This window comes from Caloenas nicobarica, chromosome 23 (genome assembly GCF_036013445.1).
Source record: "Caloenas nicobarica isolate bCalNic1 chromosome 23, bCalNic1.hap1, whole genome shotgun sequence".
In the NCBI taxonomy this organism is placed as follows: Eukaryota; Metazoa; Chordata; class Aves; order Columbiformes; family Columbidae; genus Caloenas; species Caloenas nicobarica.
In genome coordinates, this window is record NC_088267.1 from 3,546,705 (window position 1) to 3,559,451 (window position 12,747).

Genomic DNA, 12,747 nt, shown 5'->3' on the forward strand with positions numbered 1-12,747 from the left:
CGCACAGAGATGCTCAGCCCCACATCTGGCCCCAGCGCGGCCGCTCCCCGGGCGCGCAGCCCCGGCCCCCCCGCAGCCGCGCTCGGAAGTGCGGCCGTGACGCCTCCCCACGCGGGGCCGCTTCCGCTCCCACCCGCGGCGGCGGCGGCGGCCCGAGCCCGGGGCGCGGTGAGTGCGGGGCCGGGCCGGGGGGCGGCGGGGCCGGGCCGGGCTCGGGGGTCGCAGCCGCCCCCGGTTCCTCCTTCTCCCCTTTCCCCGCGGCGGTTTCCCGGCGCAGTGCGGCTGCGGCGCGGGGGCTGCGGGGATGCTCCTGGGCTCGGTGCCCCCGGGGCCGCATCCTCGCACGGCGCATCCGGCGGGTGGGGCGGATTTACGGGGATGTCAGCCCGATGGCTGCGGGCCGGGGTCGGGGTGGGAGGACCCTCAGGGCTTCGGGAGCCCCTGGCTCTCGCCCTCCTCCCTCGGGTGCCATCCTTGCCCTGGTAAACAGCACTTGTGGGGCTGAGCTCCCCATCCTCTGCCCCGGGCGTCCTGCATGCCGTGCGGTATCGCCAGCCGCGGGGCACGGTGCTGAGAGATGGGGCCACGGTTGCACGGTGACACAGTGGATGTTCACGGCTCTGCCCTGGGACCCCGGCACTGGTGCAGCCCCTGCCCCACACCCCAAGCTGGGTACGCTGCACCCCAGACCCGTTCCTGCCTCTGGGCGGCTTTCCAGGGGTGAAACTGGAACGCTCGATGGGTTTTCCTTCGTGTGATTCTTGTGAGCGTGGCCTTGCTGGGAGAGAGCTCAGAGATCGGCTCTCGCTGCCAATGACCCAGCAAGAAATGCTGGGTTAACCTTTCCTTTTCTGGCATTCTCTGCTCTCCATCTTGCAGAGAGGGCAGCTGCCTAGCGGGGTTACTGGTTTGGGTGCTGGCGGAGACCAGACCCGACCCACAGCCGAGCCTAAGGGAGACGGCTCAGTTTGTGCAGGGGAGCCCAGGCAGTCTCACCTGCTTAAATGAATTTTATTGCTGCTGGAAAAGCAGCTCTTTCCAAGCAAACCTTTACCAGCACCGAATTAATTGCATCTACCATGAGCACAAACGCTGCTGGAGCAGAGCGTGCTGGCTGCGTGCCTGCGCCCTGCGATGCCGCGATGGCCTCCGACAGGCACCGAAGGGGAGCCGTGTAGGGTGTTTTTGGGCTAGAGCTCCCAGGGAGGAGAGATGGGTGCGGTGCTTGCCCCAAGCTTCTGCTTCGGGTGAGGACTTGCCCCTTGACGATGTTTCCTGGGGACATACTGAGAGCAGCGGCCAAACACCAGGAAAGGTTGAGCCCTTCTGCCTCGGGCAGTTGGCTTTTGGCCTGGCCCATGACTGGGGTTCAGCAGTTTTAAGGAGAGGCAAATAAAGTAGTATTTTATCTCGCTGTGGCCGATCGCAGTTCTGGTTGTGCCGGCCCACATGCCAAACAGACGTGTTATGGCTCTGCCTCTCTCTTGCAGGCAGGAGATCAGCGAGATGTTCGCCTTCTGCGTGCCCGGCGCCGCGGCGAACGCCCCGTTCCGGCAGGGCCGGGGGGACCCGGCGCTGGGCACGGCCGTGCCGGGGACCGGCTGCGGGCAGGACTCCAACTCCAACTTCGTGGGAGAGGTGTGTGACAGCAACGAGAACTGGAGCCGGGCAGCGCTGGGGACCCCGCCGGAGGAGGGCTCCAGCCGGAGCGAAAACACCACAAATCCATCCGATAATCTGCTGTTATTAACGCAGAGACAGATGGTCCAGGGCCGGCTTAGGGACACCGCCCCGAGCCCGGGCACCGCGCGGCCGCGTCTCCCCGAGCCGGGGGTGCGCAGCCCCCTCGAGGGAGCGGAGGTCGGCGGGGCGGGGGGCCAAAGCGCCGCCGAGGAGCCGGATGGGGGATGCGGCGAGGCGCCGAGCTCCCCCGTGGAGGACAACGGCTACGCCAGCAGCTCCCTCAGCATTGACAGCCCCGACAGCGCCTGCGGCAGCGCTTGGGACCCTCCCGCCGCTGCCCCCCGCCCTGGGAGCCCACCGCAGGCGGGGGCGGCTGAGCCCGGGACCCTGTTCCCGGCGCTGGCGGAGGCCGTTCAGCACCTCCAGGACAAGGAGCGCTTCAAGGAGCGGGAGAAGGAGAAGCATCACATCCAGCTGGTGATGTACCGGCGCCTGGCCCTGCTGCGCTGGATCCACGGCCTCCAGCAGAAAGTCGTGGACCAGCAGAACCGGCTGCAGGAGAGTTTCGACACCATCCTGGACAACCGCAAGGAGCTCATCCGCTGTATGCAGCACGGCCCGGCGTGTCCCGCCGGCGCGGCCGTCCCCAGCCCCTAAGGTGCCCCTGGGCCGGCGCGGGGCTGGTCAGCAGCATCTCTGCACCGCACGCCGGTGCCGAGCGCTCACCGGGCACCTGCTGCCCACCCTGTCCTTCCCGTCTCTCTCCACCGTAGCTGAGAGTCCCCAAAGCATCATCTCAATTTTCCCTCTGCATGGGAATTAATTCTGCTGCTGCACCATGTCCTGCCGGTCTGGGGGCTGTGGTGTTGGGCTGGGCAGACATCAGCACTTTGGGGTTTGCTGAGCCCGGGGTGACGAGGCACATCTTTTAAATCTAATTTATCTCCTTTGTGTGAGGCTGTGGTGGGACGAGCCCTGCGGCAGCGAGGGCCTCGGGGCAGCAAAGCTTTTAAATGTACCTTGGCAAAGCACCTCAGTGCGTCCTGGGGCACAGGCACGAGCCCAGCTCACCTCCCACATCCCCGCCCGTGTGCCCGTTCCGAAACAACCCAGCCGCCCTTAAACATTGCTGGTGCTTTCGGTGGGAGCAAGGCGTCCGGAGCCGTTCTCGGGACTCACCCAGGTGCACGACCTGATGAAGCACATATAGAAGCTTTGCAGATAAGATCTAAACTCATGCAGAGAGATGGGGAGAGAAAGGGAAATAAAAATCATTCTGAAAAGTGACCTCAGAATGCTGAAGAGTAAATTTAAGTGTCAACTGATTTAAATCCAATATGTATTTTTTTTTAGGTTCAGTATTAGAGAAGAGTTAACTTAGGTTTTTCCTTGCAGCCAGTGTGTGTATATGCACATCTGTCTGTCGCGGGAGATGTTTTAACATGGTGCATGATCAGGAACCTGCTTGCAAAGTCGTGCTGTTGGTGTTTGTATTAATTTATCACTTGAAAGCAAAGAGAATATTTTTTTCTAATCTACATTTTATCCAGTGAGGACTGCATACAGAATACAAAGAGCAGTCGTCAAATAGGGATTAAAAAGGAGATGCTGTGTTTGTTTGCTGTATTTTGCTAAGTGTTAGTATGACATGTATGACTCTATTTAAGTTGCTGACGCGGAAGGAGCAGCAGCGGGGCGGTTTCTCTGCCAGCCAAGGGCTCAGCCGGGGAGGGAACCAAGGAGACCGCGGTCCCCATCCTGCCCAGAGTCGTGGGGACACTCGGCTCACCAGAGGGGTCCGGCAGCATCCCCGAAAGCTGGCGCTGCTCTGGCTGCCTCCACGTCCTGCTCCTTCGTGTCCAGCGCCTGCTGCCTGTTTCGCGTCCCAGACGTGTGATCGTGGGCATGTCACACACCTTAATAAACGCCTTGGAGGTGAGAGAGCTGCGATTTGTTCCTTCATTTCCCTGGGCGTGCAGCGGGGATGCGCCGGGAGCAGCAGGTCGGGGCACAGGTCCCAGCACCATCTCCCATCCCTGGGCACACGCCGTGCTGTACCGACACCCGCACTTAGTTCATTTAAATTAATTTCTCAATTTAAAAGTCTTTTTGCTTTCAGAAACTCAGGCTGGACACCGCTGCCATCTCCTGCCGTGGGGAGCAGGTGCTGGGGTGCAGTGTGGGTGCAGGATTTACCCCCTGCCCGGGGACAGCGTGGGGTGAAGTGGGGGGACCAGGTTCCCGGGGCAGCCCCCCCGCCCTGCCCTGTGGCCCCACAGATGGGGGGGCTGGGGGGCAGCTGGGGCAGATGGGGACGCAGATAAAAACACCTGAGTGTTGACCCAAAGGTGACTTTGCCTCGGGCCTTGCAGAGATTAACTAGAGATGAAAACCCGAAGCTGTAGCCAGCCTTTGAACCTTCCCTCACCTTTTTTTTGTTTTTCTCCCCTCTCTTTCTGCTTCTCCTTTACAGCCCGCGAATCGGTGGGAACTCAGGGATGCTATAGCCCCTTTTACAGACTCAGGGTTGGCAATTCCTGAAGGGCAGAGCAGCTGTATTTTTCTGTCCTTAGACTGCCCTCCAGCTGGGGCTATGGGGAGGTTTGTCCCCAGCCCTCCACCGGTTCCTCAGGACACGCGTGTTCTCGGTTTTAAGTCCCATTTTGCAGCTTGGGCTCCGGCAGGTTTAGGGGAACCTGAGCCCTCGGGCCGCCTGCGCTCCCAGCCCTGCAGAGCCCCAGCCTTTCTCTGTTTATCTTGGTCAAATGCTTTACACAAATAATTATTTCCAAGGTAAATATTGTGAAAATCCGGATTATTTGCTCAAGAAATGAAAGAATAACTGCGGGAGCACATCAAAGTGGCGGATCTGCTCCGCAAGCACGAGGCTTCCTCCTGGGTTATTGGGAGCCCCGAGAGCTGCTTCGCGATGGCCGGTGCTGATTTGCAAAATCAGCTTCAGACAGAGGGGTTTTTTTCCACCCCCAGCACCGGTGCCCAAATGAGATTTGTGAATTAATTAAAACCCCAACCAACTGCAGGGTGGGGGGAAACAATAAAGAGATAAAAAGCTGCCAGGCTGAGCCCAGACTTGGGGAGAGCCCCCCCCGGGGAGTGTAACCCTGCAAACCCCCCCCGGTCCCACGCAGGGTGGGTGCAATGGGGCTGGGGACAGGGATGCGCCCCAGGACCAGCCCAGGGATGTCCCCAACCTCCGGGATTTCCAGTCCTCAGTAAATAAGGGGTTGGATCCTCAGCTGGCAGATGGATAACGCGGCTTGCGGGGGCTCAGAGATGCTCTGGCTTCAAACGCCCGGTCGGCGGGACACTGAGCATCGCTGTGGGGGCTGGATGGAGCCACGTTGGGGCTCGTGATCGGCACGAGGGGGACGACAAGCGACGGAGCCCGGGGCGTGGGAGCTTGAATTTCCCTGCTCGGCAGACAGGGCCCTTTGTTTTTAAGTCTCCTCTGAAAGTTTATTGTTTTTATTGTATTAAACCCCTGTAACAGTGGACTGGTTTTACTGCACCAAGCAAGATTTGGCAAATGTTGCCTTTCTTTGAAAGTTAAAATAAGAGCATTAAAAAAAAAAAAATCAAGTATTTATGAAGCTTTGTAGGGAAATACTTTACCTTGTAATTTGAATCCAATCTAACTCTTTCCAGTTTTTGTGGTCTTAAAAAAAAAAAGTCTTTAAAAATAAAATTGAATAACATGATAACTGACGCTATGAAAGCACAAAAGAAAATTCATCATCTCAGGCCATTAAGATCCAGAGATCCAGACTGGGACACACTTAAAGCATCCCGGGATCCCCTGTTTATTGTGACTCGGAAACTTGCAGGTCTCGTGTGTTTGGTTTACAGCAGAAGTTCTTCCCTTTGCCGCGGGTGGGCAGGGAGAAACCGGCCGGGGCTGCTCCCCTCGCTTGGCCTGCGCGTTTTCCTTTCCCTCATTTGGACGTTTCTTTCTTCCAAAGCTGTTGCTCGTCCTTTCAGCAGCGGCGGGATGGGCAAGACCCCGAGTGCTCGGCTCTGCCGCGGTATCTGATGAAAACACAGTTTGAGCCTGCCTTCTTTAATGATTCCCTTTGAAATGTTGTTGCTTCCGCACATCCCCCTTCGGGGTAGAATATTAAGCAAGAGCAACTCGGCTGGAAATTCAGATTGTTTTCGCGTCTGTTTTCATTTACATTTTAATGATAGAGAAATCTTAGAAATCAGGCTATTTGTAGCACGGCTCCTCAAAACAAAAGGGGAAAAAAAAAATCATCTGCAACCATCTCACCTTTGCCCTCTGCAAATGGCACCGGGGAGCTGGGGATCGCCAATAACTTTGTGCATGAAAATGCTCTTTGCTTCCTTTTCCCAGCAGCCGGATGGCAGCGGGCAGAGCCCAGCGCCGGGTGCAGCACCGCGGGGCGGGTTTGGGTGCTGGGGAAAGGCTGAGCAAGGGGGCTCTCTGCTCGGTAGGGTTGGGTGCTGGGTGCTGCTCCAGGGGCTCCCAGCACCCGCAGGAGAGGGGGACGGGGGTCCCAGAGGTGCCCGGGTCTCATCGCTTGCCTCGGGTGGTGGTTGGGGGGATTTTCCCGCAGGGATGCACCCCACGCTGGCACAGCCCCATCCCGGGCACCAGCCCCGCTCAGCGCCTCGCCGGCAACCTGCGGCTCCTTGGGTGCGGGACGGGGATCCAGGCCTCCCCGAGAAAACAGCTGGGAGTGAAGATCAGGAGAAAAGAAGCAATAAACTCTCGGTTATTCTTCTGCCGTTGAGGCCAATCAAGCTGCAGAGAGTGCCCCAAGGCCAGTTGTACATCATTATTTCACGGCGCGCTCCCTGTGCGATGCACTGGCTGTCTGGCTGGAGGGGACGCCTGCCTGGGTTTCAGCAGCAGCACTGAAATATCTAGAGCCCTGCAACCATCGGTTTGAATCCCAGGAGCCTCGATGCTGCACTTTATTCCTCCAAGGGGATAATAACCCGAGTGCCACGCGAGCTGCCTGTCTATGAGCATTTGATTGAGGGCTTAAAAACAAAGGTTCTGCTTGGATGGCCAAGAAACACCTACCCAGCCCCAAATGGGGCTCGCTGCAAACGTCTGCTGGCTCCGGGACGGGGGAGACGACCCCTGGGGCTGCTGCATGTTGGGCTGGGGGCTGCTGGGGATGGGCCCCAGCTCAGCTGTGACACGTGTGGGACCGCGGCACCGCCGGCACGGACTCTGGGGCTGCAGAGCCTGAGCCAGGCTCAGCCCCCGGGATGGCCGGAGCTGCCGCCGCGCTCCCTGGGGACACCGGGGACCCCGGGGACCCCGCGTGCCGTGGGAAGCAGAGGGAGGCTCAGGTCAGGGTGGTGGAGGGAGGCTCCGGTCTTATCTGTGTTTGGAGTCAAACCATAAACGCCAGCGCTGAACGAGCCTGGCTTGGCTGCATTCATGGACTCTATCTGTGCTTTCCATCTTGCAATCTCCGTTTTTCTCTATTCTGCTGTAATTTCTCCACTCTCTGGACAGGGTCAGGAGGGACAAGGCAGCTGCCAGTTCCCAGTCATGGATGGAAGCTGCGTTTTGCACCAGAGCGAAACAACAAGTGCATGCATTTGGCTTTTTTTAAGTCCGTCCAGCGCTCAGATAATTTTGTTTTGCCTTCCAAAAGTCTCCTTCCACCCCACGGCTTCAGCCCTGCCCTGCAAGTGGCACCATCTGCATTTTTACATTTCAGCAATGCTGGCGGGCGAGCACCGTGTCACCGCGCCGCGCCAGCGCCCGAGCGGCGTGGATCTGATAACCGTGCCGGCCCTTTCATCTGCCGAGCTATGGGAGAGTTTATTTCTCAAGCCATCCGAAAACTTTCCAGGGTGTGGAGATCCCAGCTGACTTTCCTTCTCCTTTGTTTTCTCCGGGGGGATGAGCAGGCACCAGGGCACGTACACCCCGGCAAACCCACCAAAACCCAGCGGATAAGACGGAGGCACGGAGAGAAATGGAAACTTTTTAAAAATTCATGAAAAACGAGGAATACAAAGACGAATTAAGAGGAGCCAGTAGCGTTGGTCTGAGTCTGTTTGGTGTTGATACTGTGCAGAATTAAGCCACACTGGTCTTTCTTGTGGCCAGAGGGTAGAAAAAGGGCTCCCAGTGGAGAGGACCCAGCCCAGCACTGGTGATGCTGAGCGGGGATTGATAACCCGGCGCGGGGGGAGCGGCGCTGCCGATGCCGCTCTGGGCCCAAAAGCTGCATTTATCCCCGCGATAGCAGCCCAGCCAGCGCTGTGGGCCTTGGGGGTAAAAAAGGCTTAAAAATCCATCCTTCATTCATCAGGCAGCTGAGACAGAGAGGGGGAAGAGGGGGAGGCAAAAATAATGGAGAACGAATGGAGATTTGGGGGCAATGCGGTGGGGGGGATGCCGTGCCCCGGATTAGGGGCTCAGCCCTGCCCAGTCCTTCACCCCCAAACCCAGCACAGGCAGGAGTGCGGGGGGGGAGATGCCCACCCCACGCCATCCCCAGGAGGGACATGGCTTTGAAACCCAGCTCCCAGTCCCCAAATAACATCCCGCCCCAGTCTCCGAGCCACTCGGGCCACCTCTGTGGATGCTGGCGATGGGGGCGGCGATGGGGCAGCGATGGGCGCTGGGGTCTGGGGTCCCCTCGCCCGCCGCCCCCCTGTGCCCCGGCGATGCCGGGTGGCTACCAGGAATTTTGCAGGCAGGGGGAAGGTTCATCAGTCACTTCTCATGGAGCAAATAACACGATGTGACAGCGAGAGGCTGCTGAGCGCAGCTCGGAGGGGATGCTCGACTCTCCCGCGCAGAAAGAAACCCGCCATGCAGAGACGATGCTGCCTGACAGCGCGGGCAGCGGGCGGGCAGGGGCCGGGCAGCGGACGGGGGCGTCTCAGGGCTGGACATGCTCATTGCCGGGACACACTGACCCTCTGGGGAGCAGCCAGCCCCCCAAAACGTGGTGGGGAGGTGTCTGCTGCCCACACGGGCTCTGCCCGCAGCCCCCGGTGCTTTGGGACACGTTGGTGTCGGGGTTGGCTCGTCATGGAAAACTTTCAAAAGGGCTCACTTGGGCTGCACACTGGAAGAAACCCAAATTTTAAAACCTTGAACATTTGATGTAACAGTTCTTGTACCCCAGCCAGCCCCACTTCTGAGCCCACCGGCTGCAGGGCCAGAAGGGACCGTGACGAGAATCGAACGTGACGTCTCACCCGGCACGGGCCAAAGAAACTCACTCAGCACCTTCTCCACCAGCCCCACGATGTCTGACAGCAGCATCACTCGTGGGAAAGCATCCATCGTCTCTACAGCTACAAACCAGACCTTGGGCACATCAGTTAACGTCCCACACCCTCCCGGGTTCAAAATGGGGGTGACCATGGTGGGGCTAAGAGCAAATGTAGACATCCCCCTCCCTCCTCCCCTTTATGGGATCGGACATTTAAAGTACATTTGGGAACCTGCCGGACCCCAGAAAAGGGCCTCTCTGGGTCACCCGGTGGCCGTGCTGGTCACCACCCAAGGGGCAGAAGCACCACCACCCACCTTCTCCTGGATGACAGGGGAACCTCCTGCCAAGTTGCTTAGTGGGGTCCAAAGCGCGAGGATCGCACTGTGGAAATAATTCAAATTAGGCATGCGTGTAATTACAGATATTTTATCCAAACAGGAGGAGCTGGAACATCACCGGGTATCTGGGGAATCATCGTGCTGGATGCACAGTGGGAAGCGACGCGACGGATGGGGGACAGACTCGTGCGCCCCCCGCAGCACGAGGGGACGAGGCCATAGCACCTCCTGGCCATGGGGGGTCAGAGACCTCCCAGTACCACACTGGGAGCCACTGGGAGAGGCGTCTCCCACAGCCGGCCGTGCTCCTCCAGGTCCGCACTGCTCTGGCTCAGCTCTGAGCAGGTTTGGCATACCCTGAGGGGTTTTTTTTAGCTTGGAACAAGCCCAATCCACCAAATTTTACATGATTTTCTGCCTCTGGCTCCAGGCCCTCCAGAAACTCAGCCTCTTGGCTTGTGCCAGGCGCCCGCCGCCGGCTCCCGGTGCTGCCAGGGCTGCCTGGAAGCCGAGGCAGGAGCTGCGCCCCGTGCTCTGCAGCAGCCCCACGGCCGTGGGGACGGGGGGGACGCAGCGGGGGGGCTGGGGGCACGGGCATGTCCCCAGCGCTGGGGCGGCCGCGGCTGCGCGGCTGCGGAGCATGTTGGAGCAGGTTCCCAGCAATAAAGGTGAGATTCGCAGGGAGCTTCTCCCAGAATGAAAGGCGGCCCCTGGAGCAACCTTTCCCCAGGAATTACCCTGCTGATTAATCTCTCCCAAAGCGACTGGTGATAAATGAAGCGATTAAGGGACTGACCTGCCAGTGGGGTTGGATTTTTTGGAGGGGGTGGGCAGGGAGGGATGCTCTCCTCTCTCTCCCCCAGCCGTGTTTTGGGCTCTTTGCAGAGCTGACACCTCCTAAATCCTCATCACCGCATCAGCCCTCGCCTGGCTCCCACAGTTCGGGCTGCCCTGGCAGAAAGTCACCACCGGCCACCGTCTGCTCCAGCTTGGAGGAGCCAAGAGGATTCGGGGAGAGGGCGCGGAGCCCACGAGCCCAGAGCAGAGCCCGAGCAGGCGCAGGGCGCAGGGACGGGGATGCTGCTGCTCTCAGCTGTGTTTGGTGGTCCCCGCATGTACTGGGGGCTAATGCGTGTGAAAAGCAGATTTACTTTTGCCTACGTTTCATATTCTTCACGCTCCACGGCAGGAGACAAAGGATCAGCTCTTCAATGGAGTCCTAAGAATAAACCTTAAACCTCATCAAATCCAATCCGGCAATAAAAATTGCCCAAACAAAAGGCTGGGGACTGAGGGTGGTGGCGGGGGCCTTTTCGCCACGATAACAAGTTTTCACAAGACTGTTTATCCGCACAATTTGGAACGACACTTAAAATCTCTAATCCCAATAGGCATGAAAGTGCTTGTCCTGAGCAAGCAGGTGGATTGTCCCGCGGCGGCCGAGCTGCCAATGATGCTCGGTGGCCGCCGTGGTGCCCGTGGGGGTCACGGGGAATGTGCTGAGACGGGGCAGCTGCAGCCTGAATGCTTCTCTTCACCCCTCTCCATCCCACCCCCTATTCAAGCCCGTTTTAAAAGGCAGCAAAATGGTTACAAGGTTTAAAGCAGAGGCGAGCAAAATGCTCCACAATAGGGAGGACAAAGGCGGGTGGCGGGGCCGGTCCCTAATCCAGCGCCCATGGCAATGCAGCCCGGACCCTCTGCCTGCGAGGATTAAACTCGCTGCCAAGGGGAGGGTTTAGCGGTGGGGCTGGAGGGGGTGTGGAGGAGTGTCCCCCCCTCGAGCCCACCAGAAGGGCCTTTCTGCAGCAAGAGCCCCATGGAGCGGGCATCCCCTCCCAGGGGCGATGCAGGAGATGGGGTGGAAACAAGAAAGCACAGAGCGGGACCTGCTGCCCGGGGGGAGCAGCGCCGATTCTCCGACTGGTGAGGACGCCACAGAGGCTGGAGGTGGGACGTTGGGAGCCATCTGAGGATGCAAAAACACCGGCTGGGACATCCTGGGTGAAGGATGTTAGAGGACAGGTGAGGGATGTGCTGCATCCCACTCCCAGCTGGGATGCTCCATGGACCGGGATGCTCCATGGACCGGGACGCTCCATGGACCGGGATGCTCCACGGCCCGGGATGCTTCATAACCCGGGATGCTCCATAGCCCGGGATGCTTCACAGCCCGAGATGCTCCAGGGCCCAGGATGCTCCATGGCTCCTGCTCACTGCAAAGAGGCTTTTAATTACTGTCAGCGCCCAAGTCCCACTGCGTGCAAACTGCTCCCTCCACTCCCCAAAGATGTGCTGGGGGCAAGTCAGGGCTTTGGGCTGTTTTCAGATACAGAGGGAAGGACAGAGACCCTGGGAACGCGCCACGGGTGCTGGTGTCTGTGCAGCACGGCTCGTTTTTAACTGGCAGGTCGTGAGAGCAGCGAGCGACTCAACCCCTGCACAAAGCTGCCCGAGGTGTTTCTGGAGAGGAAAAAACTCAAAGTGAAAATCTCTTCTATGCACAGTTGTGGACATTGGAATCGTGTTTTGACACAGTCTGAGCCAGGCCACCCTCTCGTTCTTTAAAATAATCCACGTTTAAAACAACCTCTATGAAACCAAAGAAGGAGCAATACCATACTTGGCCAAGTCATGTATTTTTTCCTTCCCAAGTTCAAGGCAAAGCAAAAGTGCTTGAATAAAGTTGGGGGAAAAAAAAAAAAAAAAGACAGTGAGGTTGTGCTTTAAATTAGCATTAATTTACAAAGCCCAGACAGACCCGCTAAGCAAATTGTGCCCATTAATATATTAACAACAGCTTTTCCACTACTGCTCCTTTGGGTCCAGAGTGTAAACAGGGGCTGGTGATTAAGGCTTTTTTTAAATTCTAAGAGCCTCAATGACCGGGCTGGACCCAGCACAGCGTGCCCACGGCCGCCTGCTTTCGGGAGGGTGTCAGGGTGACCTCAATAAAGTAGGTGACCACGGCACCTCTAATCCCCTCTTTTAATTGATTACTCTCACCCAGCCCCCGAGGCCATGAGAACGGGGGACCCACCCTCTATAGATTAGCACCCTTTAGTTTACAGATCAGCCACTTTTTCAGTCCTCTGCCCTGCAGCAACGCATGAAAATAACACTAATCTCATTAAGGACAGAAGGGAGCCCTTCAAAGTTTATTAATAATGGGAGCAGACAGGGAGAGAGCCAGGCTCTGGGTCAGATTTCAAAGCCGGGGAAGTGGCAGGAGCTTTCCAAGAGCCTGTTTTTTGCCAAGGAGGAGGGGTTTTTGCCATGTTTTAAGCTGGGTCTGGTGGCTGCAGAAGGTGCTGGTGGGCAGCGAGGGGACAGGGATGGTTCGAGGGGCACTGGGAGCCCCCCCAGATGTGGCTGAGCAGGGAAGGGCAGCGCTCCAGCTCTCAGGCACGTTGGTTTGGCTGCTCCAACCTCTTTTCTTGCATCACACAGGACTGTCTTCCTTGCAGCCACCAGCTGAAGAATTTCTT

The 12,747-nt window shown here is 58.2% G+C and overlaps 1 protein-coding gene across 1 annotated transcript; it reads left to right on the forward strand.

The window, feature by feature from the left end:
* Positions 1-147: 147 nt before the first annotated feature.
* On the forward strand, positions 148-3,612 carry C23H1orf216 (chromosome 23 C1orf216 homolog). The gene is made up of 2 exons (XM_065650713.1): positions 148-168; positions 1,491-3,612. Exon 2 carries the CDS (start codon positions 1,507-1,509, stop codon positions 2,338-2,340), a length of 834 nt encoding a protein of 277 aa, XP_065506785.1. The 5' UTR covers positions 148-168; positions 1,491-1,506; the 3' UTR covers positions 2,341-3,612.
* Positions 3,613-12,747: the final 9,135 nt, after the last annotated feature.